This window comes from Plectropomus leopardus, chromosome 23 (genome assembly GCF_008729295.1).
Source record: "Plectropomus leopardus isolate mb chromosome 23, YSFRI_Pleo_2.0, whole genome shotgun sequence".
NCBI lineage: Eukaryota > Metazoa > Chordata > Actinopteri > Perciformes > Serranidae > Plectropomus > Plectropomus leopardus.
In genome coordinates, this window is record NC_056485.1 from 17,249,573 (window position 1) to 17,276,743 (window position 27,171).

At 40.1% G+C, this 27,171-nt stretch overlaps 3 protein-coding genes across 3 annotated transcripts in view; 2 read left to right on the forward strand and 1 right to left on the reverse strand.

Moving 5' to 3' along the window:
- acin1b (apoptotic chromatin condensation inducer 1b) overlaps positions 1 to 5,678 on the forward strand; it is a 28,356-nt gene extending 22,678 nt beyond the window's left edge. Inside the window, exons 14-17 of the mRNA XM_042512576.1 lie at positions 1,501 to 1,608; positions 2,321 to 2,690; positions 3,387 to 3,484; positions 4,209 to 5,678. Of these exons, the coding sequence (XP_042368510.1) occupies positions 1,501 to 1,608; positions 2,321 to 2,690; positions 3,387 to 3,484; positions 4,209 to 4,529 (897 nt within the window). The 3' untranslated portion in view covers positions 4,530 to 5,678. The remainder of the gene's footprint in view (positions 1 to 1,500; positions 1,609 to 2,320; positions 2,691 to 3,386; positions 3,485 to 4,208) is intronic.
- Positions 5,679 to 6,486: 808 nt separating this feature from the next.
- On the reverse strand, positions 6,487 to 17,945 carry ajuba (ajuba LIM protein). The gene is made up of 8 exons (XM_042512343.1): positions 15,364 to 17,945; positions 11,227 to 11,328; positions 10,242 to 10,309; positions 10,080 to 10,142; positions 9,149 to 9,279; positions 8,701 to 8,752; positions 8,361 to 8,429; positions 6,487 to 7,046 (listed from the first exon to the last, which is right to left on the reverse strand). Exons 1-8 carry the CDS (start codon positions 16,925 to 16,927, stop codon positions 6,915 to 6,917), a joined length of 2,181 nt encoding a protein of 726 aa, XP_042368277.1. The 5' UTR covers positions 16,928 to 17,945; the 3' UTR covers positions 6,487 to 6,914.
- A 6,607-nt stretch (positions 17,946 to 24,552) lies between these two features.
- mrpl52 (mitochondrial ribosomal protein L52) lies at positions 24,553 to 26,900 on the forward strand (the record flags this gene model as incomplete). Its single annotated transcript, XM_042512715.1, has 5 exons — positions 24,553 to 24,652; positions 25,069 to 25,138; positions 25,992 to 26,059; positions 26,664 to 26,732; positions 26,803 to 26,900. Coding segments are annotated over 5 exons (405 nt in total), but the record flags the coding sequence as incomplete, so codon positions are not given.
- Between the last annotated feature and the right edge of the window lie 271 nt (positions 26,901 to 27,171).

Sequence of the window (27,171 nt, forward strand, 5' to 3'; positions counted from 1 at the left end):
TAGTTTGGGCTGGGGTCTAAATTATCAACTTAGATTGATTTTGAGACCAAAAATCAGACTGGACCGTCATACCAAATCTTGCCACCAGGTGTCGTCCTTGACTCAGCAGCTATAATGATAATGAGAGTCCATGAATGAGGGTGTTGTGACTCCGGTCCACTTGGTGGCAGTAATACGATGTTAAGAGCGGTTTCCAACCATCAATAAACACTAAATAAGAAAAAGAGCAAAGCAGCAACACAAGCTGTCAGCTTTAAATCCAAAATGTTCCCATAATGGCACCATTTTTGTTGACTAACTCTGCCATTCCTTTTGTCTCATCATCCCGAAAAACAAGCAAACGTTTTAGTAAACGAATAAAAAAAAGTATGCTTCATTCATTATCTACGTCATGTTGCCGGTTCTCGGTCATGATTATGTTAATCATGTTGTGCAGAGTTCCCGCGGATTCTAAAAAAGCCTTAAATGGTACTGAATTTATTAATCTAAAATAAGTCCTTAATTGGTGTTAAAATGTCTTAAATCAATCTTTCCAAAGTATTAAAAATACTGAGAAATGTGGACAAGGGTTTTTATTAATCTTTTTTCTGGCGTTATATTTAAAAATCTCCAAATAAAGAGTAACTTTAAAAATGAAAGTATTATTTATCAAATGTCTCTTACAATAATGTCACCAAACATCCGTGTTTTATTATGCAGTAAATATTTCACCTTTCTCACCTTTAGTAAGACGTCAGGTCATGTTTTTTTTTTTTCTTTTTTTCTTCAGTTTGGGCTTTCATAAAATTGGTGTTAAATTTCATCCTGAATGACATTAAAAAAGTCTAAAAAATCTTAAATATCACTTGTCTTAATCTGTAGGAGCTCTGGTTGTAATGTGGCATTTTATCAATGCAATAAAACCTGGATTACGCACCGTGACGTCATCAGCACAGGCTGCTGATCTGAGCTACTTTTTCATCTGCAACAATGTCACAATGATAAATGCTGTTTTGCATGAAATCAAACTGAAAATCGATCTAACTCTAGCTCCGACAAATAATTTTAAACATTTCACACTGTGTTCAGAGTGTGCAGCCTGGTGTCTTTCATCTGCGTTGTTCTGCTGAAACTGTTGATCAGTGACTCGTTGAATTTATTCGGTGTTGATGGAGCTGCCAGGCTGGCCTGTTCAAACTTTTGCAGATTCATGTTTGGTTGTGGCGTGCACCGCACAACACCTGAGGGCAGGAGCAATGTGAGAGGGGGAATAAATCTTGTTTTATTGTGTTTCTGTTTGAGTATAGTGCAGAAAATGAACATAAACTCCCGCAGTGCATCGTGTGATTTTGCAGAGAGACATTTGAGCTCTGGAATTAATAAAAGCATTTATGTGATTTTTTTATTTATTATTTTTTTCACAAACCTCAGTGTTTTTTGCTTTTGCAGCGTGTGTTTTTCAGAGATGTGATTTCACCTCCAGAGCTAATGAACTTTGTTGCTCTTCTCTCGTCTTTGTAGTACACTACAACAGAGGAGGCGGTCGCCACCAGAACAGCCCTCCACGGGGTCAAATGGCCTACGAGCAATCCCAAGGTCCTTAGCGTCGACTTCTGTGAGCAGGATGAGGTAACAGATGCTTGAAATGACATTTTTCTCTATTTGTCCTTGTCAATTTATGTAAGAAAATAAAGAAGAGTCGTCCAGTTATTGGAGTAGCAAAATAATTTTAGTATTTTGGATTTTTTTTCACCGCTCAAACAAGATGATGATGATGTCATAAACGGGACATTTTTAGCATCACATTTGAAATTAATTTGTCCAATTTCCCGCAAAGTGTGTTTTGGTATCAGGTTTTCCAGGTTTCCCACAGTCACTGGAAACCTTGGAAAGTCCTTGAATTCCACAGTCCACATTTTCCAGCCTGAAAAAGTCATTGAAATAGCAAAAATCATTGAACATTTTTGAAAAATTCATGGAATTTTGTTGTTTGTAATGAAATTGCTGCAGTACTCTTTTCTTTAATAAACTTAGCTGTAATGTAATCCAACATTATGGCAGATTTATTTCCTGAAGCTGATGATGTAGCTCTAACATGCGTCGATGGAACGTTTTGTTTTTTTTTCACCGTCATATTGTTTTCTTTATTTTCTGGTTGCATGAAATTATGTTTGAATAGAGTTTGAACGCACGCACGCGGGATTGTGGAGCTAATGTTGTTTTTTGAAAAGACCTGGAAAAGGTCTTTTGTCCATGAAAAGGTGTTGAAACGCTGGATTTGGTTTTGGGATCAGTCAAACTTTAACATCCTGGTGTTCGTCTCCTTGGTTTTTTTTTGCAGCTGGACATCCATAAAGGCATCCTGAAGCCGGACAGGGACGAGGACCTCGTTGTCCCGCCGGGTGCTCCTCAGAACCGGCTGCCCCCTCTGATGCCCGAGAGAGACAGGGACAGAGAAAGAGACAGGGACAGGGAGCGCGAGCGAGACCGGGAACGGGAGCGAGGCGCGGTAGGAGTGCGGGATCTGTGGGCAGAGCGGGAGAGGGAGATGCAGCGGCGGGAGCGAACCCGGGGCGAGCGGGAGTGGGACCGGGACAAGGTCAGGGAATTCGCACGGCCGGGAGAGGACGAACAGCGGTCTCGATCCAGAGACAGAGAGAGGAGGAGGAGGGACAGAGCCAAGAGCAAGGAGAGGAAGACGGATAAAAAAGGTAACACTACATATGTTTACACACGTATGTCTTTGCCTGAAATATACACAACTTTGTTTTTAAATGGAAAATATTTAATATTCCAGCACCCAAACTTACAAAAACTTTCCATAAACTGTCTGTCTCTGTTTGTCTTTTCTCCTCATGTCCTGCTGCAGGGTGTCTGCAGGTCCTCTATACGAAATTAAAAAAATAAATATATTTTTTAAAAAAATCTTCAGAAATAATAGGCCTTGAAAATCATCAAAGGGTCTGAAATGAGGTTAAATAATATTAAAAAGGTCTTTAAAAGCATTAAATATAAGTGTCTGATACTTGCAGACACCCTGTTCTGAATCCTATAAGCTCAATATGTTTATTAATTATCATAAAATGCAAATGAAAAAATGAGTTATCAGTAAAAAAACGCTATTAAATATATTCTCATCATAAAAAAATGTGATGACAACCCTGTTTGTCAAAATAATGCACAAAAACATCAACACAACCTCTGAAATGTATATTAAAAAAATAATTTGTAATATGGAGTACACACAGTTACTGTTATCCTGCATGATACTGCTCACCTCCCGTCTCAGTGTGCGCAGTGATAATTTAATGTTTTCTGTTGTGTCGTGATTCTTTTGAGAATCTTTACACGCAGGTCGAGTTACGCGCCAGTGTTTTGAAAACAATCCATTTTTTTGTCATTAACAGAAAAAGGAGACGAGCCTCCTGCAAAATTACTCGACGACTTGTTCCTGAAGACCAAAGCAGCTCCGTGTATATACTGGCTTCCCCTCTCCGAGGAGCAGGTTTGTCTCTTACACACTTTGTTATAAACACAGTTTAATGTCACATACGCAAGTGTGTGTTTATATGGATTCTACTGAATATTAGTCCAATCAGAGTAAAAAGCCCCAAAAGAGCTTCGGAAGTTTTGATATGAAGAGTCAGACACAGAAGTCGAGGTGGGTGAATATACGAATATACTCGCTGCATTGCAGCTGATTCTACCTGCAATTTCGAAAATTACATTATTACTGATATTGGCCATAAATTGTCTTTTTTTTTTTTTTTAGCCGTCGGCATGAGATCCAATTTTGTGTTTTCATTTTTCCCTCTCTCTCCTCCGGCTCAGACACACACACAAAAAGTAACAAAAACATCAACACTTCCAGCCTGAGATGAGCCGGGCTCTTCAAAATAAAAGCACCATGGATTCCGCTTTGGTCTATTTAATTATAGCAGTACTTTATTCAACCTTACTATAATAATACTTCGCTTTATTTAACAATAGTTTATGTAACGTCATTTTATGGCAGTAGCTACTTTGTAACTGTAATTCATTTAATAATTTGGTATTTTAGTAGTTTACAGGAGATTTCAAAATATTGAGATATATATCGTGTATCGCGATACAGCCTAAAAATATCGTGATATTATTTTAAAGCCATAACGCCCAGCCTCGGTTAAAGAATATTGTCCATGCAGTTAACACTTCATTTCAAGCAACTAAACTTGTTTTTTGTTCACCAGGCGGTGCAGCGGCTTTTGGACCGCACCGAGCGGCAAAAAGAGCGTGAACGAAGGCGCAAGGAGCAGCGGGAAGAGGAGGAGAAGAAGCGGGAGGAGGAGAAGAAAGAGAGGCTTAAGGGGCGTGAGAAGGACGTCAACGCGACGGCGAGCGGCGGAGCAGCCGGGCGAGGATCCGATGGAGAGCGGGACAGGGGCCGCGGCCGAGACAGGGAAGGGGACAGGAAGAGGGAGGACAGCCACCGTCCCAGACGGCCTTCCGTAGGCGCCGGCGGTGGCCGCCGCTCTCTTAGCCGTGGCAATCAGAGGGATAGACGCCGCTGAGGGCCGAGTGGCTGCAGGGGAAGGTGAAGAGAGAGAGGGACGCGGCGTGGCGAGGGACATCGCAGACAGGAAGTTTTGGGAGGGAGATGCGTTTCTCTTGTTCAATTCATGACTTGCGTCTGCTCCTCGCTGCCCGCCCCACCGTGCTTTAATTCGTCCACTTTGACGCCAGCGTTGTCTTCCACACACTTCTGCCATTTCCCCCCTCCACCTCCTCCGTGTCACGGTTAATTACATGTTTTGTTCTCGTAAAAATGACGGTTTATCTCGTTCTCTCTCTGTCTTCCAGAAGCAACAGTCAGTCCTTTCCCTCCGTAGAGAGCGGCGTCCCTCCTCGTCTCCGTGTAGTGCCGGTAAAGAAAAGAAGCAGAGAGGACGGTGGTTTTTTTGGCTCGCCTCAGCATTTTGTCCCGCTGAGGTTTGGGAGCCCGCCTCTTTATTTTAGTTCTGCGGGCGCACAGTTCCTTCCTCCTCAGAGCCCTGTAATAAAACCAGTCCAAAATAGATCCCCGACCTTCAAATATTTTCTAGGATCAGTTTTAGTGTTCTCCTCTTCAGCACTGACTTTTTTTTTTTTTTTTTTCTTAATAAATGTCAAAATTCACAGGCCGTCTTTGCAGTGCAGATTTTGTTTTGGGGTTTTATGATCATGTTCATTTTTCAGCCTCGGAGAGTCGGGGTTGTTGTGCGTCGCAGCTGTTTGTGTGACCTTCATCTCCCACGAAGATGCACCTGAAGTCTCAACACTGTAACCGAGAAACGAGCGATGCAAAGAGACGTGGCGTCGTTGTCTTGATGCCAGAGACGTGCCCGAGTTTGTCTTTAGCGGACGTTTTTTGGAGCCGAGAAGAAGAGCGAGTAGAATTCTTGTTAAGTGGTTTGTTCTGTAATAATTACAGGAAGCTGACCTTCCATGCACTGAAGTCTGCGTTTAAAAAATCCCTCCTCTGACCCTTCATATATAAATATATTTAAGAGGAGCCACAAATAAGAAGTTTAACTTCTGATAGAGTAATGGCTGCAATTTTAATATTTTTAATTTTATGTTTTTAGCTCCAAACAGTTAGATTTTGTTGTTTTTCTCCCCTTCTGGAAGTGCTGAATGTACCGAGGATTTAAAAAAAATGAATAAATTTAAATTGGTTATCAGCTGCTCTGCTTGGATGTTTTTGTTTTCGTTTTTTTTTTTTTTTAAGAAGTCGTCATGACCTGGCTGCAAGCCGCTGAGTTGAGTTTTGACCTGTTAATGATGAATACATCGCAGAAGTATTTCCGTTATGAGGGTGCAGAGGAAATGACTCAAAATCCTTTTTAGCTCAGAGATTGCGCCATAAGACAAATTTCCAGCGCCTGAATAATATAGTGAGTTTTATTAAGAGTATTAAGAGCTGTGCGGACCTTTAATCGCTAATGTTTGGTGCACATGTTTAAAAAAGTCAGTCTTGAGTCTGTTTTTCTCATCTTGATTCTCTGACAAAATCAAATATGTTTAATATTATCGTAATATTATAATAAGTTTTTAGTTTTGCCTCATGCAAACACTAAAGTTCAATGACATGAACATTGACAAAAATTAGAAACTTGTAAGAAATATCCTGCAAATTGCAAAAAAATAATAAAAATTGAGAAGGAAATTATCAAAAAAGAAATTCCAGGAGAAAATTATTATAATTTTTAAAAAATCAAGAAATCTATTTATGATTGACAGTTACATATTTAAAATGTACACAGGGAAAAAAACATTTTTAAGAATTTCCTGTGTTCATTTTCTTTTTTTTTCAATTTTTTTTTGTGCTTTTTTTTCCAGGTTATTTTCTTGTAACTTTTTATAAATTTCTTGCTGAATTTCTTGTCGTCCTCTGAATGTTTCAAAAGTAATCAAGCCAATTTTCCCTGGTTTTCAAAGGGGTTAAAAGTATTTTTTTACATATATATTAGGCAGAAGTAGACCATAATCTGAACACAAATGAAAATATTTATTACAACATACAGAAATTACAGTAATGTTTTTCCCCAAATTGTACAGATTCACGAAACAAATCTCTTACAGTAAAGTCAAACTTAAGTGCAAAATGTTTGCTAGCGATAATATATTTACAAAACAGTTTTTTAGCAAAATCCCTTGTTCTTCTACAGCAAACAGTAGCCACACTGGGGTAAAATTTTTAAAAAAGCAGTAGTTTCTTTCCCGTTCCCTTATAACTATGGTACAGTAACAGTACAGCAGGCAGTACATGTGACAAAAAGGCACTGACCCGAAGACAGGAAGAATCAGTTGAAATGTTTGAACATCAGCAGTTTCATCTGGAGAAAAAGCACGTTAAAGAGTGACAGCATGTTCAGGCCAGCTTTCTTCAGAAACGTCCACAGCTGCGTAGGCGCTGATCAGTGTGTGTTGTGAGGGGGAATGTTGTGTGTGGCGCACGCTCGGCTCATGTGACAGGAGTGGCAGAGGAGATGAGAGTCCAGGGGGAAGCACTGCGAGCCGGGCTTATCTGAGAGCTGTTTACCGCACTCCTGAGGGGGGAAAGAGACGCAGATAAGGACAGGAATGCACACAGAGGAAGTGAGGTCAGCCGTCAACGCGCTTCACAACTTAAAGGTCCGCTGTGTTGGATTTAGGTCGATAAATTGGCAGAAATATGATTTCTTTAGTGTATATTGACCTGAAAATAGGAATCGTTGTTGATAAAGATTATTAGTATTAATTAAACCGATATGCATTTATAATAAAAACCTTTCAGAAGTTGGAACATACACACATGAATAGGCCCCGCCTCCAACACTGTATCCACACTTTCTTTAATACATCTATGAACCCGTCCTGCCAGCTGGCCCTTCAACAGAGGTGTTGTTTCGGCACTGTTTTGCCACCTCCGCTGCGAGTTTAAAGGCGAGACAGCTCTGTAAACCCATTCCACGTTTGAAGCTTTCATACAGCACAGAGGGCGCGTTCCAATAACCCCCAAATTGCACAAATTGACGAGATAAAATACGCCGAATGGAAACATGGCAATTTTGAAAAAACTCATTTATTGCAAAAAGCTTTTGCGTTTGCATGAGGTAGTATTTCAAAAGAGCCATATTTTGCAAAACTGCCCTTTTTTTGGCTTTTAAAGGTCACATTAGCACATTTGGCTATGTGCTCATCGGTAGGATGAGGCTCCCTCATGATGCAGCAGGCGCTACAAGAGCTGTTATTGCATCACATAACTCTGCAAAACTTGAGCGTTTAGTTTTGAATCCACAATTCCTCTGTGAAATCGTGGACTATCACCTCCCAGAAATCCCTCTTGCGTGGCCGCTCCTACGTATAAGGTGCAAAACTGGAAATGATAACGGGTAGTGCGGTGGCTGCAGGAGAAATTAACCAGCTGATGTTTTGAGCATCCATTGTCGTGCTTCTGGGAATATTATCGAGAGAGAATAAGCAGCATAACATCACTCAGTGGAAACACAGTCATCTCGCAACTGTGCGAAAATATCGTTTAATTTTTGTCGCGGAAACTCGCCTAATCAGGCAGCATAACGGCGCAATATTCCCGCCTTAAAAATGCAGCATAAATGGGCATAATTTCTTAACCAGTTTCAATTATGCACCCTGTTTATTTTGCAAAGGACGAGACCTCTATGGACAATTCAGCTCCTCGAAATGAAAAAAAAACAAAAACAAAAGTTCACGGGTGAAGTTTCAGCTGGTTGCAATCCTCATCGCTAGATACCCCAAAATCCTTCACACTGCTCCTTGAACTAAGATTTGCTGCATTAAATGTGCTATTTTAGGACACTGGGATAAAATAAATTTGGGATTATCAGCTGAAGATCGCTCACCTCACAGTGGTAGCACTCAAAGTGATAGTCCTTGTTCATAGACACGACCCTGAGGATCTCCTCACTGCCCTGAGACACAAAACAGCAGGGAGACAAAGGTGTCGTCATACTTTCATTTTTTCTGTTTTTAAAAGAAAAGTGAATCACCACACATGACAGCGAGATAATCTGATTTTAAAACAGTTTTCTGTGACTGCTTCAAACTCTTCTGTGTTACAAATCATGTAAAACTTTGGAAACTGTTGAAGTTAAATTTACTCACATTTAACGTTCAAGGTTAAGCACAAGACAAATAAGAAAATGCTCCAGCTTATATTCACAAACACACTTATATGTTCACCTCAGTAGGTAGGATGGGTTGTAAACAGGCGGCGCACTTCGGGGCAAACGCTCTGCAGGGCGACAGGAGAAAGTTTAGTTGCCGTAGAAACCAGCAGCGCTCACACAGTTTGAGTAAAGAAGGAAGCTGGATGAGTAACAGATATTCTTCAAATGTTACACATGCAAAAAACGAAATTACACAACTTCCCCGCTGCACAAAAAGAGACAAAAACACCAGGAAGCATTTCAGTTATTTCCTTTACAAAAACAAAGTTTATCAACAGAAAACTGCCAACTTTTTTCATCATCAAATCATTTTTTTAGTAAATTTTACACCAAAAAAAAGCCAAACATTTACTGGTTTCATGCTTCTTGAGTGTGAAAATTTGATTATCAGATTAAAAATAATTGGCAGATTAATCGAATATGGAAAAATCGTAGGTTGCAGCCTTATTTAAGTGTCTCACTTGTTGTAGTCGGCCACGCAGTAGATGCTGCTTTGATGGTCCACGGTGAACGGCACCCCGTCCAGAACCTTGGAGCAAACCACACAGCGGAAACAGCTGGGATGGTACGAGTTCCCGAGAGCCTGCAGGATCTGAGAAAAAAAAACCCAAAAACTATAATTATTGAAGTAATTTAAAAAAAATAACATGTTTTCTTTGGTTTTCCTCTTGAGCGGTGTATTTTATGGAATATATCCACAGATAGCAGAACGTAGACTGTATATATGTGCGTGTAGATATACATGTGCTGTATATGTGCGGAATATAAGTAAGTATAGAGACATTTCTGCTTTTATTAATTGTGATTTGTACTCATATTTTCAGGCGCCGGTGAGAGAAAATACTTCACCAAACATCATGTGAGGGAATTTTACTTATTTATTTATTATTATTATTATTATTATTATTATTATAGACAACTTCACTATATGCAGCAACATTTTTAATTCAGCATCAAATTATAAAAGTGCGTTTTCCCCTCAAAACCATCGCACAAACCCGCGTTTATAAAACTCGTGGTTAAGCCGTTGAAATGACACACAAGTGGCAGCCTGTGGATCTCACACTCACTGTGAGCTTTCTATTTATATTTTGGGTCTTATGTGGTTCAAATATGGTAAAATGTTTTCAGATAATCACCACAGAGCCTCATTTCTTTATCGAGGAAAAAAAAAAAGCTAAGGCAAACATTCCACTGAAAATCTGCCGTGGGAACCTGAAGAGGAGCCAAAAGACGTCACTGAATTTCTCTGTTTTCCCGGGGGGGTGCTGGGAAACACGGGACGCAAATAACCAAAAATTACAGAGGGCAGGGTAAGGTTAGGGTTAAAGCATATTCCCTTTAAATCTAGCATAATCCCAAGTGTTAATGTGACACACACGCAGCGCTCACCTGTTCGAGAATAAGGTGGCCACACACACTACACTTCTCAGCAGCAGCCTGGAATCCTGAAAACTGTAATTACAACACAGAGATTACCATTAGCCGAAAATCAATCCTCTGACTCCGAGTGTGTGTGCGGATGACAAAACACGCCTTGACCTCGACTCTCACCATGTAATCCTCTTTACAGTACACAGAGCCGTTGACATTGTAGAAGTCCTTGTTTCTCAGGGTGCGTCCTGCAGAGGGAGAGAGACGTTTGACTCAGCGCCCAAAATCGCAAATGGTTAAAAATGCAGTTTGGAGAAGGTGTCGGTGAAATTCATGATTCTTTAAATGATTGTTGTCTCAAGACCAGGGACCCTCAACCTTATTTGTTCAGGGGCCACTTTGCAAACTGGCAGGAGGCCAGGGGCCAGTCGCAGCAGCCCCATACATGTTTCTAGGATTTTAGGGCATTTCTGGGATTTTAGGACATTTCTGGGATTTTAGGACATTTCTAGGATTTTAGGGCATTTCTAGGATTTTAGGACATTTCTGGGATTTTAGGACATTTCTAGGATTTTAGGACATTTCTAGGATTTCAGGGCATTTCTAGGATTTTAGGACATTTCTGGGATTTTAGAGCATTTCTAGGATTTTAGAGAATTTCTAGTATTTTAGGACATTTCTGGGATTTTAGGACATTTCAGGGATTTTAGGACATTTCTAGGATTTTAGGAATTTTCTTGGATTTGAGGACATTTTTTGGATTTCAGGATGTTACTAGGAATTCAGGACATATCTCGGATTTTAGTTTGTTTCGAGGATTTTAGGACATTTTTAGAATTATAGGACATTTTTATATTTTGAGAGGATTTCTACAATATGAGGACATGTCTTAGATTTTGGGACATTTCTAGGGTTAGGGTTACATTTGGGGGATTAGCTAGGACCTCTGTGGACGGGTGCACAAGATCCTCCAATAGCACTTTTTCTGACAAACAAGCTCTATTTTGATGCTGTTTTGTGCACTCTGACACCTTATGTATACTAAAAGTACAGACATAATTCCCAGTGTGAATCACTTAGTTTTTATTTCTAATTAGAAAACGGTTTGGGGGCCACCCGGCACCCTATCGGGGGCCAGATTTGTCCCGCGGTGGGGGGTACTTACCACAGGACACACAGGTGAAGCAGCGTGTGTGATAGAGGCTATCAAGCGCCTGGCAGGCATTATCCGCCCCGTACACGCCTTTCCCACACTTCTCACAGGTCCCTGCCGGCACAGCGGGGGAAAACACAACATGCATTTAGTCGAGAGTAATCGCTCGGCGGCTCTTAACACTTCGTTTACGACGCATTCCAGGAGGATGTGTCTGAAATCCAACTCCACACAAAGTGTCAACACTTGTAAATCCTCTCGTTCGCACCACCTAGGGGATTTTCACACAGTTCAAACCCAGTTAGCCATGCCAGCCTGTTTGCTCATCCACCCGGGAGTCTCCGGTGGAGCTCTGTTATTTGAGGGGAAACTCCACCGGATCTGACTTTCCATTCCAGAAAATTAACGACTCTTTCTTCTGGAGTTTTTGAGACTTACCTTTAAATTTGGCTTTAAACCCCACAATTGGAGCAATTTGGAGATTATATGAGATTGCTGTTTTTTTGGGTTTTTTTTGCTTGATGTTGGGGGCCTCAACTACCCCAGGGAACGAAAATAGTAAATTACAAACATTATCACCTTTGCAGCTTCCTTCATATCATCTTTTTATGGCAGATAATTGTTTCCCTCCATTTAAAGTCAATACCACAAATGCTAAGCTGCCACTTTCTGGCCACATTTTGATGTTAACCAAACAACAAACACACCTTTCAGCTCCTTTTCACCTTTTGTTCAGTTTGGCGTCAAATAATATGCCAATATTGTTCATTTCTCCCTGATTTCAGATTGGGCTGCAACATATTAAGCTGTGTTGTCAAGCTTTTATTCGTGATTTTTCATGTAGGAAGTTTTGCTGTTCTCCGTTTACGTCGTTCCCCGGTGGCAATGATGGCGCAGAGACACAATGGATGTAGAACTGGAAACAACGCTGGAAGTAGGGCTCCGTTAATTCTTATGAAAGTTCGGTGAAGCCAAAAAAGCTCCCCTAGTATAAGAAACCCCAGATTTTCTGAACCGTGGGGCCCATGGAGCGAGCGCGTGAAACACTTTTAGTGACTGAGCCGCTTACTTCGGGTATAGCCCTCTGCTAACTCGGGATAAAATGATTTAACTGTGCAGTTTACCTAGACTTTCCAAATGTTATTGCACCGAATGGATCAAATTCTTATCTTGTGACGGCTGTAATGCTAAAAATTTTTCCACTGATTTACAGACGTCTCTTTCACAGCGTAACTCTGTATGGGAAAAATGTGACAGAACCGCACGTTATAATTTGGACACTGAAAAATTGGCCTCAAAGCCATGAGAGTAGACTGGGCTTTTTCGGGAGGGGGACTTAAAAAGATAGGAGCTAAAAAAAGGTGTTTCAGACAGGTGTTTGAGGAGAATAAAATCATTTTTGGCCATTAAAGCTTGTAAATATGTTCTAGTAGAAACCCAAAACCCAAGCATGAACCTGAAAAAAAGCAAAATAGGTCCCCTTTAAAGCCTGTCAGCCTCTACAACCAGCTAACTTCTCTGTGTCATCTAACAGAGTACAGTTTAGTCTAAGTACATGCTCAGCCGGGGCTCTGAATGTAAAGTAGAAAAAGTGGTGTGGTGGTCCGAGCTACTGCGTTTCTGTGATCTATTTAAGGATCCGCCTGTGTTTTTTCCTTTCTAATGTGGCTCAGGGAGTGCCACACAAATCAAGAATTCCTACACTCTTTGGACGGTCCGTTTCGATATTTAGGAACAGGCATGAGTCTCTGCCAAAGCCAGAAACCAAGAAACGGCCAAGACTCAAACTCTGGGCTTTAAATTTAAATGTCTGAAGCTGCTACATATAGAAAAGATTGCCGTGGAGCTAAATAACTAGGATAGCATTCAGGGATTTTTCAGGGGCAAAAGAAGATATATTACCCCAGTAGTTTTGTGTGTATTCTTTTAAAGTTGTGGGACAAAATAAACAGTAATTGCTTTTCTTTTTTTTTTTTTTTAGTGGATTAACTTTGATTCTAGCTCTACATTTCTCGGTTTCTGAAACAAAAGCTATTTATTTTTTCGTTTTTTTTAGTCATTATTCTACTAATTTAATTCAAGCCATTCAGTTTTAATATAGGTGTGTGTACGCGTGTGTCTGCTGAGCTCAGGGCGTCTGTTTTCACGGCTCAGAGCTTCTGATTTCTTCCTAATGGCTGAGAGGAGTACAGTATTGTATGTCCCCTCCGGGCACGCATACCTGAGCAGAAAAACAGGCTACAGCACACCGCCCCAGCACACGCCAAGGCAGCATTACACACACCAGGACGCACACATGACTCACACACACACACACACTGCGTTACTGTGGCCTGAAGTCACTCGGGGGAAACACACCCTGCCACAGAGAAACAATACACACACACAGATCCTGAGCCCTAATCTTGTGTGACTCACAGTAATGGTCGGAGCTATGTTTATATGGAACCATGTAATTTGCGTCTGAGCGTTACAGCAGAATTTTGCAGTTTAATGGCCATGTAGATACGCTGCATTAGCCCTCCATGTGCACCTCAGTGTTGCAAACTGCCTGTCTGAACCATCAGCTGATGTTTTGGCTACAGGTGTGAACCTGAATGAGAGTACGCACATCTGTCCTACATGTTCTTTTCTTCTTTCTTCTACTTGCCTGGATCAGTTTCTGAAGCCAGAGCACTCTTTTTTTAACCTCCTTTATGCTTTGCATGCTGCACTCCTGCATGTCTCTGCAGGTACCATCCATCCATACACTCTTTCAACTATTAATCCGTGCATCCATCCATCTAACCCTTTCATTTAGAGAGAAACCTGTGATCTGACACCAGGCGGCGAGGGGGACAATAATAACACAGTGAGGGCGGCTGCTGGCCGCTCGCTTATGAATGCATGGGATGCCGTGCATGAATAGTGACGGCACCGGCACAAATTAGGGATGTGATTTTACAATTTGTCTTGAAGAATTTAAGCTATATTAAAGGTGTCCTCGCTGGAGATGGGGATCATTCATTTTTTATTGATTATATTATGGAGACTCCTTTACCATCTGAGTCCTCTTCAAAACTTTTTTACTATCTGGTGGAAAGACGAGGCGACAACACGTCAACAGAACTGGTTTAACTGTCACTTTAAGTTGTGTTTTTAGTGATTAGGAAATAAATTATTGTATCTTAATTAAAATATTTACTTAGAAAAAAAAAGTTTGTAATTCCATCTCTAATGTCCATTTTATATTGCTCGGACAACAAATTTCTCACCCAAATAACTGTCTAATAGTCGTTTTACTGAGCCGACCTTGGACACATCACAGTGAAACCTTATGGAGCCTCCTTTATTTAGGTGACTAGCTCTAATCCAACTACAACTCAAATTTCAGCATTGGACTTTTTTAAAACTTTTGAAAGAGTTATGTAAAGCATTTTTATCCAAATTAAGGCTTCATTTTTAGATTAATTAATTCAATGCCTTTTAAGGCTTTTTAAGGATCTGCAGGAACCCTGTTTTATCTTCGCTGCTTAGTTTTGTTTGAGCTCAGTTTTTTAGGCCTCGGTTTCCACTGTGCAGGAAGCAACATGGCGCCGACTTCCTGTTGACAATATCTTGCTATTACATCTTAATAAGGTGTTAAAAATGTTCCTGAAATGGGCAGTGGAGTTATATCATCTTGTTTTATATTCAGTTAGTGCTGCCTAGTTTTACTGTTCGATCAGATTTCGGTCCGAGTCTGAGCGACAAAGAGAGAACGGGGCGGGTAAGTGTGTTGATCAGTTTATGCTCTTTGTGTCGTGGTGTCTTTGTTGGTGAGTAAAAGGTAAATACAGAAGTACAGCCAGTAGTAGACGTAAAGTACCCGGCAGAGTTTCGCTGTTGGCAGAGGGGGGATATTTAGGCACTCGTTAGATGACTGGAAGTTTACCGCAGTTCATTTACACATACTGTCCACATTGTTTTGATACAAAGCTGGTTGAAAATCAGCAAAGTATCCCTTTAAATGCAGCTCTGACACTAAATCTCTGTTAATAAGATAATAATAAGTAGTCTCTGTTGTTTTTTTCTCTGTGTGTGTGCATGTTTTGTCTTTTTTTCTCTTTCTGTTCTTGTTGATTAAAATTTCAAATAAAATAAAATCAAAATTTAAAAAAAGGACCTCACCAAAGAACTCCTGGCGGTTCTCCGCGGCCTCCCTCCCAGCTCCTCCGACTCCTGGATCCTCCTGAGGTTTGACCGGTCCTCCAGCAGAGCAAGGCCCCAACGTCGTCGTGCTCGGCTTGGACAGAGCCGTCAAAGCCAGAGACTGATCCTTCAGCATCAGGCCCTCAGGGTACCCCCCACCTGCCAGAGCAGCATCTCTCAGCAGAAGCCGGGTCAGCTCTTCCTGGTACATGGTGCCGGGCAGGTCCGAGTATCGGGCCCTGTCTCCCATCACGGCCCCCTCTTTGCCTCTCACTCCTGCCTGCTGCTCGTCCCACCAATCGGGGCCAGCCTGGTAGCACGCCGCTCCTGGACTTCCAACAGCAGGTGGGTAGGAGTGTCGACTATCATAGGTCCCTGGACGCATCCCTCCCTCCAGGTATTGAGTCCAGGCCTCCACGGGGGTCACTCCGGCCCTGCCCGGGGGGCCGTAACTAGCTGCAGAGCCCCCTGTCTGCATGGAGGGGGACTGCTGCTGAGGAGGGAGGCCTCCAGAGGCAGAGTAGCGAGAGTCATAGCCCAGGCTGATGCCGCTGGTCCGGTTGCTGCTGCAGCGGCTCCCCATGGGGCTTCCTCCGCCGCCGCCGCTGGCCGTGCTGGAGGCGAAGCTGGACCTGGGGCTCACCAGCACCGACTCCTGGAGGCTGAACGACGAGCATGGGCTCAGGGTAGGTCCTGGGGGGTAGAAGAAACCCCCTCCGACACCTCCGCTCACATCAGATGTGCGATGTGGCGGATGGGAGAGGGATGCCGGCCTGGTGCTCTCCCACAGTTCACTACCAGTGCTCAGGCGTTTGTAGAACAGAGCCTCCTGGAGAGAGAGGCGTTTGTGCCTCTCTGGCTCAGAGAGGTAGCCAGGCTCCGCCAAGCCGCCCCCACTACCTCTAGGAGCTGACCCATACCCCGTGGAGGCAGGATACGGTGGAAGGACAGAGAGTGGCGGCGGCTGGGAGAGGAGCTGCTGCCGTCTGACCAGCTGCTGGAGCTCCAAGGAGTAGCGCCGTTGATTGAGGGACGCCTTGGAGCCAAACGCCCCTTGAGGGTCACACTCAGGGCCCAGGCCTGACTCACGCCTCAGGTGGGAGTCCACACCTTCGCCCAGGTAACAGGAAGCTCGCTGCTGGGGGGAGCGACGCCTCAGTGGTGCCAAGGTGGAAGGGTGAAGTTGCTGCTCGCCATCTTGAGGTATAGCACCCACCGAGGAGGAAGGCGGCGGTGGGGTGAGGAGCTGAGAGGGAGGCATCCCTCCTCCTCCTCCTCCTCCTCCTCTCCCACTCGCTGAAACATCACTTGTGGTTGCAGAGGCAAGAGAGAACTGGCCGGGTCTTGAGGGCGAGGCAGCTGCAGCGCTGGGAGCTGGTGGCAGACCGCTGCCTCCACCGCTGCCTCCAGAGATACCAGCGTTGGCGTTGCTGTTATTAGAGTTGCTGGCAGCGTCATGTTTTTTCTTTGAACTGTTGAATTTCACACTGCCAGAGTCCGTTAGCTTTAACTTCTCCAGAAGTTTACTTATCGGCCTGTCCATGATGAAGCCGTCGTGTTTTTACCTGCCTGAGCAAAGTCAAGTCCCCCCCTTTAAATTACAGTGTGGGTAGATGTACAGCAGAACAAAGATGTTCAAGTAAATCTACAGTTTTCGCTACAACAGGTGAAATAAATGGACTTGAAACTTAAAACAAAGCTTTAAAAATGACCCTTATATACACGCAATAAATACAAGACACATAAATTAGACATTTAAGACATTTCAGGGTGGTTACATGACTTAAGTCCTCTGAGTCATCTGGTTTGCCCTCATGTGGAAAATCCACAGGCACAGGTAGGCTGTGGTGAGGCAGAATCCATCGGATTATTACACAGTTACTAACAGTTCAATTCAATCCAGACAGGAAACAGGAGAAACAAACATCCAGGACACTTCGGCGTGACCTATGGTCGTGGAGGGCCTCCTTTGTGGACCCTCATGTGGCTCCACACATCTGCATCTTCGCTGTGAGTTTAACTCTAAAAATAGACTTAAGTAAAGTCGGGTTTAAATTGGTTATCCAGTGCGGTCTTTTCGTTTAAATTTTCCTTTTTAAAAAAAAAACAAAAAGCAAAAGCGGGATTCAAGGCTATCACCGCTTCATGTGGGTCCAGTGTAGACAAGAAAATAAATCCGGTTGATATTCTCACTCACCCGACTTCTGCCATTCATTTCACAGCGAAATGCGCTCGGAAATTTTCCAAAATAATACGTTAAAATTTAACTCGGGCAACGGAAAACACACACACGGCACTCGCTAAACTCCTCAGTCCGTCCGACTGCGTTTATCATTCCCGTTTTCAGAGCAGAAATCCTGTCCGGGACTCGGCGAAATAGTAGCGTAAGTTTGGAGAGAGAGGAGGAAATGCGGGGAAACCGGTGCGCCGTTACAGTTACATCCCAGCAGACCGGTGCTGGTCTAAACGAGTCGCTCGAGATAAATAAAATCCCTCCCCGTGTGCATTGCACGGTCGACAACTTTGTTTCTTTCTTTCTTCCCCCTAAATAATTACTTACCTCCCCCCTCTTTTTTTCACAAGTGTCGAGCGAGCTAAAGCGGAGGAGGCTACTTCCGGTTATGGGTTGTCAAAATTAACTCCTCCCCTCAAACGGTCATTTTTAAACAAAACAAAACCCTAAAAAAAGATCCGTGGTATCGCTTTGTTTTAGTTTCATCTAAACTATTTTACACTCACTTAATATTCAAACGCGTTTTAATAGTTAATAACATCGATATTTGTGTTCGTTCGCGTACTTTTTTCGAAAGCGGCAGTGTGTTGGCTTTTATTTTGAAGGTGGAATCATGGAACGCTAGAACGTTCGCGTTCCATCGTTCGTTTCAACTTGACGCGTCACTGCTCCTTTATCAGTCAGCGGCGGCTCGTTTCCCCCACAGCGCCGGAACACCTTTCCACCAGCCATGGCTGTTTCGTCATTCAAAACTCCCTGAGAGGATGTGCCCACTCCGCCAAGACCTGCTCTTTATAACACCATAATAACGGTGCATTTTTAAAAAAGAAATAAATTAATACTTACCGTTGATCTCGGAACCAGTATTTGAGGGAGAAAATAACCCCGAGTCCATTCACTGGCTCTTAACAACAAAATAATAATGTAAAAAGAAAATATATTAAAAATGTGCTTTTAATGTTTACTTTTTTTACTTTTACAGAGACATATTTTTACAACTTCATATAGCATCCATATTACATAACACTTTTTACAGTCCCCCAAAAAACACTAATTCAAACACATGAAACTTGACAGCGCTTGTTGTCTTGACTTACAAATCCTAAGGCCACTTGTGTCATAGAGACTAAACAAACAAACAAACAAAAAACTTGAGTCATCAGAACAGATCACTGAAAAAAACACAACAGCAGACAAAAAACCCCAGTATTAATATAATAATAATAACAATAATAATAATAATAATAATAATATATAATAATAAATAATAAAAAGTAACCAAGTGTTTCTTGTATCTATCATTGTATCTAAATTATGTTAAAAATATATAAAAATATAAGCATGTATATAAACCATAATATAGATGTTTCCACAGTTAGGACTTCACCCTACCAATGCCATAGTCTGATGTCATGTCCTTAGTATTTTTGGCTTAAAATGTGTGGGTTTGACAGTGGCGGAAGAGGTTATTCAGATCTTTTGGTTAACCTTTTCTATGGTACGCATTATGATGCCAGTTGGTAAAAAAAAAAAAGAAAAAAGCTTGCAATGTTTTTTTTTTCTTTTTGGTGTTGTCTTTGTTATAAAATAGATTAAAAAGACAGAATTTTAAGTAATTCTCCACCGTACCATGTTTTCAGACCATAAACCGAAAAAGTGACTCATCATGGCCTCCAGAAAGTCATGCTATAATGTTAACAGTACTCTTGGTTTCCTGGACCCTTGCTCTTTATTAAGGTATTGCAACATAAGTGAGGATGTATTGTGTGAGTGTAAACATCCAAAAATGAGTATGTTAGGCAGCATTATAATTTAGAGGGTTAAAGTAGCAGCATAGTTAACGAACAAGTCCTGCATTCAAAATCTAAATTCAAAGGCATTAGTATAAAAATATATAGATCTTCTTAAAGTACCAAAAGTAAAAGTAGGCTACTCTTTATGTAGAGTCAAAAACAATATATGATTGGATTATTAATAGTTATGCATGCATAATTATCACTAATGCTGCAGCTGGTAAAGTATATCAGAGGAGGAACCAAGTCTTTGTTATGCATATCACAAGTAAGTTTCAAGTCCTGACACAAGTCCCAAGCCATGTCCCAAGTCCTAAACTTTGAGTTTCAAGTCCTAAACACGTTTGTTTTTTAGTATTTGTATTTATTTATAAAAGCAAGTGTATTGGAAGTTGTTGTGTCTCCTGTTGTAACTTTCAGACCCACACATTTTGCAAAGGCTTACAGTTCATGCTTTGCTGACTACTTTTTTTGTCATGAACAAAATTGTCTTTGGTATAACTTCTTATTTCTAACATTTGTTCCCTCTGATTCTCACCTGAAACCTGACTAGATGCTGTTGGATTGGTTCAGACAAGGTCGATCTCAGGAACTAAGTGTTGACTTGTAGGGAGTTAATAACATTTGTTGATTCAGGAAATGACGGAAAGTTATTTGATGTGTGGCACATTTTCTAAATAACATAATCTTAGTGTTTGGGTGAAGGTATCAAGTATTTTCAAGTCCTGGTGCAATCACAAGCCACTGCAGTCCGAGTCAAGCTGCAAGTCTTTTTTGAGTTTGTGAAGTCAAGTCTAAAGTTATTGAATTTGTGACTCGAGTCTAAGTCATGTGACTCGAGTCTACACCTCTGAGTACTAGAGTCAAAATATTCCCAAAGAACAAAAGCAAAAGTAATCTATAACACTTTGATTAAATACATCCATATTTCTGAAATCCTTTTAACCATTAAGTTGATGTTTATTATGACCGAGCACTGGATACAGATGCATTCATGTGGCTGTGGCTTGGCGCAGGCTTTAACTTTGAACTGACCGCCAAGCCAAACCACCGCTATAAACAAATCTGTTCTCAGAAAAGCCATTATTTTGTTTTCCTCACATAACTGTAACCCCCAAATCACAACCAAAACCAAGCCTGCTGCTGTCTTGATAATGTATTCTGTCCAATTCTGTGCATTTAATGTTAACTATAGATGTTTTAATGTTTTAAACTAGTGTTGGAGAGTTGCCAAGTACAGTAACTCAAGTGAGCGAGGCCATTTGTACTTTATGTAAGTATTTTTAGTTTCTGGTTGGTTCCTTTAATCTACAATTAAACTGCAAGAAAGAGGGAAACGTAGGGGAGAACATTATTTGGGCTATCATGTAAGGGAGAATGGTATTTGGAGAAATAATGTAAGTGAGAACAGTACTGGGGGAAATAATGCAGGGGGTAATGCATTGGAGTAATAATATACAGGCATAATAAAACCTGCAAGTAAAAATAAAACAAGATCAGAACAAAATAGGTAAAATGCATCTTCACATGGATGAGACCCACTTAAAACATTAGTAAAAGTAAGATCAAAAATAAAGATAAAAAACCAGAAAGCACAAAATGCTAAATAATATAGGATGGAAAATAAAACTCACTGAGATAACATTCATAAAAATAAAGGAAAAATAGTGTATTAAATGCAAAAAAAGGAAAATAAAACATTTTACTACAAAGCCGTTAAGTTGGAGCTTATCAAAGTAAAGAGATGCGTTTTTCTTTAAAAACAAATATTCAGACCAAATACTAGACTGTAAAAAAAATGGCTACCAAAAGCCCAATAAAAGGAAAAAGATACAAAATTACCTCAAAGAAACACATTTAAAAAAAAAAGATAGAGAATCTACAAAAAATAACAACAGCAACACATAAATCATTCAAAACAGCGTCGTTTAGGGCAACGGCACTACTTTATTGTACCACCAGCCTGTGGAATGCGCGGAGGGACACGGCGTGGTGAGGCGGCTGGTGAATTTTTTCGGCGTGTCTGAGTTCTCCAAGGAAGATTCAGGGTAAACATCCCGCTACTATTTCAGGACTGGCCGGCATTAGTCAGCCCTGGTTCCGGCCGTTTTTGTGGGAGTTAACGGACACACCAAAAACACAACAAGCCCTGAAAAAGTGACTGTGTGTTTGGCGTGGCGTGTTTAAATAGACCCACCGGCTTTTTTATCTGGCCCGGAGCCCCCTCCAGTCCATATGGAGCCTTTCATGGCCCCTGCGGTTCACCGGAGTCCCTGCAGCAGCCTCTGCAGACTCTGGCGTTTACCTCACACAGGCTGCGAGTGGGAACTTGCCTGAAAAGCTAACAGAGAAATTCTTCAGGGCTTAGTAGCGGAGCACTTCATACAAAAACAATACTTTGAAGAGCTGAGAGCGGCTGTGCTCTGTCTGCATTTCACATATTTTCAGATAAATACTAAACCAAGTCTGCTCCTGCACCATCTATCTCAACCCCCCCCCCCCCTCATTGTGAATTTGTGTAATTATTTCTTCAAAGGGCAGACATGCAAACATGACCTTTACCTTAAATAGCCCGCAGCAATGATCTGTGTAATTATTCTGGGTAAATGTCATGATTTGAGTAATTTCACAAGAAAGCTGTGTCACCCAACTCAAAGGAGGCCCGCCAGTGTTTAAGTACTGAGCTAGTATTGAAAAAAAAAGTCAAATTGAAGAACTGATATTCTAAATTTGAGTCCAAATTATGGGTCAAGCTTGGGAAAAAAACCCTGGATTCATGGGTGGATTATGAGACGATGGACCCCTGGATACAAATAGGCAAAAGGGCCCAACACCACAGAGCAAGACTTTGAGGTGTTTTTTCTTGTTGTTGTTTTTGTAGGTGTTTTTTTTTAGCCATTTTGTGTGTTTATTGTAATCATTTTTACTGTGGGGTAACTTTGGGTTAATTTTTTTGGTCTTTTTTAATGTCTCTTTGAGGTAATTTTGTGTCTTTTGTGGTCATTTGTGTCTTTTTGTTGTCATTTTATACCTGAGATAAAAAAAATCTTTGTCATTGCTGTATTTTCTATTCCTTTTTGTGTCTCTGACATAATTTTGTCACTTTTTTGGTCCGTTTTTGTGTTTTTATAATCATTTTGTGTCACATTGAAATAATTTAGTGTCTTTTTTTGGTTGTTTTGTGTCTCTTCTAGCTATTTTTTTGTCTCTTTTAGTTATTTTTTTGTCTCTTTGAAGTTCCTTTGCATCTCTGTGGTCATTTTGCGTCTTTTCCAGGGTGGACTGTGCTGATTTGAGTGACATTTTGCTGGTAATGTTGGCCCCCTGACACTCTGGGACCCTGGGATTGTGCCTGGTATGTTTTCTGTATAGCATTGTTGATCCAAAGCCTATGCTCGGATCACCCAATGGGTCCCCCTCCTAAAAAAAGTCTAAGGGGTCACAAGATAATTGAGGAAAATACAAGAAAGAAAATAAAATTCTGTTACCCCACATTGTACTTATAAGCCTACTTTTTTCCCCAAATTGTGCTATTTTCTTGTGATATTTTGGACATTGTGACCACTTCAGACCTCTAAAAATAGAAATAGATGAGTCACAAATAGACATTACATTATTTAAAGGGTCAAATGTGGAAAAGGGTTTAGGAAATACTGCATCAGATAATTACCTGTCTTTCAAAGCTTTTCAGTCTCTCAGTCTCAAACCGAAATGAAGTCACTATGACATCATCATGTGTAATTTTCTCAGACTTGACAACACTCATCCCTCAGGACACACACAACTGTTTTAACAGGCTGAAACTCTGACTAGTCACTTGACTTTAAAGTGTAAAATCAGCAGAGTGCTCCTTTAATGCTTTAGGGGAATCCCTAACAGCTCGTTTCTTCTCCACTGTGGACTCATCACAGATAACATGTTAGATAACAACATGTTTCCCTCAAACACGGCTGAAAAGTAATGCAGGGCAGTTTTATAATATGATTCATTCAAGGTCAACTTTACATCAAAATACATACAACGACATGTAAGTTGTTCAATTTAAGAAAATGCAGCAGCAAAAAGAAGACAAAAATCTGTCAAAGTTCCCATAATGTACAAAACAGAGCAGACCACACATATATGTGGCATGTAGGGCTTTACCATTGTGTATTTTTGTTTATTGATTTTTGAAATAAAAAGCAAGTAAGAAGGGAAACAGGTTTGAACAACTGAATTAAGATAAGATAAGAAAAGCCTTTACTGAACCTCTGAGGGGAAGTCAGGTGTTGCAGCTGCATCTCGACAGAAGCAGGTGTGCTGTTAAGTAAAAACAAAAAAGAGATATAAAAGCCTTCTGTCTTGGCAAAAGTAAAGGCGTTTACATCATAAATCAAAAATAAAATATAAAATAAAAAAACATCAAACTTTTTCCCCCAAAACTTAAGTCAATAAATATTTAATGACAGCATTTGTAAAAAAAAAAAAAAAAAAAGTCTGCACACTAGATAATGCTCCCATAAATACTAAATACAACAACCACCAAAGTGATGTTTCAAGCTATGCTCTTCATCAGTTTTCTGTTAAATAGCAAAATAATTATATTAAATATTTATGAGAGCATAATCTAATGTGCAGACTTTGTTTTTTTCTACTGTTGTTTTCTCTCATCCAGGACTTGTTGTCTAGGTGTACATGCTTTTTTGATTTATTTTCTAATAATAACATTTGTAAAGTATTCTCCTTTTACTCAGCGGGCCTACTAATAACAACTATTTTTTTTTCTCTTCGAAATCTATAATAATTCTGCAGTGCAAAATAAGTTTTTAAGGACAAATAAGAGTGCCAGGTAACTTTAAAAAAAGCATCGGAATAGAGCTTCATCCTAAATAAAATGAAATTAAATAAAATTAAATGTCCTCAAATCCTTGAAACGCCCCTGATAGCCTAATAAATATGATAATAGGCCTAATAAACACGAAAGAAGACTAAAGGGGTAAAACTGTTTTAATAACTACAAAAGATATTTAGCATCTATGTTAAAATAATCAAACAGAATTTATTGACACGTTCAGACATTTATTTATTTTTATTTTTTTGAGTCATTAAATCACGATTTTCACCCAGAAAATATATAAAACTCTCCACTAATAAAAACAAACATCCGGGTCTTCAGGGCGCGTCTTCAGCTCCACCTGGCGGTCAACCCTGAACTGTGCAGACAAGATGGCGGCGGCCCCCGTGAGGACGTTGTGTTGCTCAGGTGAGACAGAGGTTATTCACTAAAACTGCTGTATGTGACACCCGTTAAAAACCGTAAAGTTAACCTTCGCTGTTGCAAATATCTTCTCTTAGCAGTCACCGTGTTTGTTACAGCTGCGTGTTTAAAAAACACCTTAAAAACAGCGACGACGAGCATCAATGCTAACGCTAATGCTAACAGACCTGTCATACAAACTCTTCATTAAAGTAACGTTTATTATGTTTCTGTGCTATTTTACTCAACTTACACAGCGAGGAGAGAAAGTGGCCCCGTATACACGGCTGTAAATATTGACCTAAAACATGCACGTGCTCACAATGCAGTAATGGGGTCATTAAATTGTATTTTTTGTGTTTTAATGTCACTTTTGAGGTGATTTCTGAGGCTGGTGTGTGTCTGTACTTGTTATTTTTCAGTGCTGAGGCTCTCCAGCAGACAGTTCAGCACAACATGTGGAGTACAAGCTGGAGAGAAATGGAGGAAAGAGTAAGTTAAATTATGGGACTCATTGTTGGCAAATGATATTTACAGAGATGGCTCACCTGGACCTTAAAAACAAATTAAATTGACAGATAAAGCAGATTTCTTGAAGTTTCTCCAGATGAGGAATAATGCAGAGTCTATTTTTGGACTGAAAATTGAAGAGCAAGAAAAAAATTGATTTTTTTTTTAAACTTCCCCCATACTCAACATCCAGCCTCAATTTTCTGTAAGAAAAGGTCCAATATTCAAACTAAATTAACAATTTTATTAATATAACACCTTTGAAATCATAGTTTGTAAAGCTGAAGCAACTTATGTTAACGTACAATTTTAAACTTAATGTGCAAACATTATTTTTCTTTTCTTTTACTTTTAAAGTTATGCACTATTTTTTTTAAACATTATTATTACAAGACACTTTGTATTTTATTTCACACACTTTGTATTTTATTTTCACTTATTTGACGCTCTGTTGTTGTATTCTTTCATACTATTCATTTTTGGAGCAATCTCACATATGAATTTCCTTTGGGATTTATAAATCCTCTTATCTTAAACCCTAGAGTTAATGAAACAATTCATATTAGTCAATAATGCCGAACAAAGGCCAGACATGACTTAAAGCAGAGTTGGAGGCCGAAATGTGTTTGGTAATCGATTCTGTTTCTAACTAATTCTTCCAATTCAAACATTGTCTTCTGGGAAAAATTAGCAAAAGCATTTAGTGTGATGAATGAGCTGTGTGTTATTTCTTTATTTACTTTGTGAAATAAAAGCATCTAAATGTAGGTCCAGATTCACTGGATGCGTGGCCCTCATCTCTATCACATCGAATGATTTCTGTGGTTATTTTCAGACACGGACTTTCCCGAAGCGGCACAGAGTACGGCCCTCTGACAGATCTGCCTGACTGGTCGTATGCAGGTATAGTTTTGTTTTTTGTGCCGTCAGATAATCGATAAAAACATGATTTTCACGAGGTACAGGGATGAAGAGGCAGTTTGACATTCACCTGGTGTTTTATAGGGGTTATTGTTTATTTATTTGGTTATTTAACATTTATTTTTCCAAGTGTATCTTCCTTTTTTTCTGTAAATAATAATGAAAAATCTTATATATGTTATTTTGAGTATGTGGGTGTATGTATATAATTAATTACAGTATAGGATTAAATTAATAAGGAAGCTGGTTAATTAAAATTTATGAAGGGGGGTTAAATGAGTTTTTATTTCTCACTCATTTTTTGAATATGTTAAACAAGTCATTGTGTGTTTGACCATTTATTTTGCTTTGTTTTTCATTGTCTGTAAATATTACTTTTTTGTCTGTCTGCTTTTGTATAGTAATTTCCTTTTTTATGTGTTCGAAATAAATAAATCATATTTAGCAACAGATGCTCTCAAAAGGAAGCAGTCAATGGTGATTCACCGGTTTTGCTTCTATGAGTTCACTTTTCATTGATCTAATTAAATTTGTTGTGATTTAGCCGCTGCCAAAATAAGAAAATGTATTATTTTCTCTCGAACAGATGGGAGACCAGCACCTCCTATGAAAGGACAGCTGAGAAGAAAGCAAGAGAGGGAAGTTTTGGCTGTGAGTATCAACAAATTACATTTTTTAACCCTCTGAAACCTGGATTGACATCTGTTTTCTTGGGCTGCGTTCAGACTTCTTTCACAAGCTATTTGACCCATTAAAACCAGAGCGAATTGGTTTGATCTCTTTTGAAATGATGGGCGGAAAAAGGCTAGAAATGTTCCATTAATAGCAAGAAATGAGTAAAAGGTAACAAGAAAATTACGTGAAAATTAGTTTTAAAAAAGAGGAGAGTATTATTAGAGAACTACCCAAAAATAGCAATATTGGGAAAAGTGTCCATTTTTTTTAAAATTTTTATTAAAATATTTTTTTAATGTAANGAAGAAAAGGTAACAAGAAAATTACGTGAAAATTAGTTTTAAAAAAGAGGAGAGTATTATGAGAGAACTACCCAAAAATAGCAATATTGGGAAAAGTGTCCAATTTTTTTAAAATTT

What these genes read in the sequence shown, in the direction of transcription:
- ajuba (XM_042512343.1), bottom strand. Translation starts at nt 16,927, where the DNA reads ATGGACAGGCCGATAAGTAAACTTCTGGAGAAGTTAAAGCTAACGGAC. An exon ending in GAACCGCCAGGAGTTCTTTG is followed by an intron (nt 11,329 to 15,363) that starts GTGAGGTCCTTT and finishes CTGTGCCGGCAG; the next exon opens with GGACCTGTGAGAAGTGTGGG. An exon ending in TGCGTGGCCGACTACAACAA is followed by an intron (nt 8,753 to 9,148) that starts GTGAGACACTTA and finishes GTCGCCCTGCAG; the next exon opens with AGCGTTTGCCCCGAAGTGCG.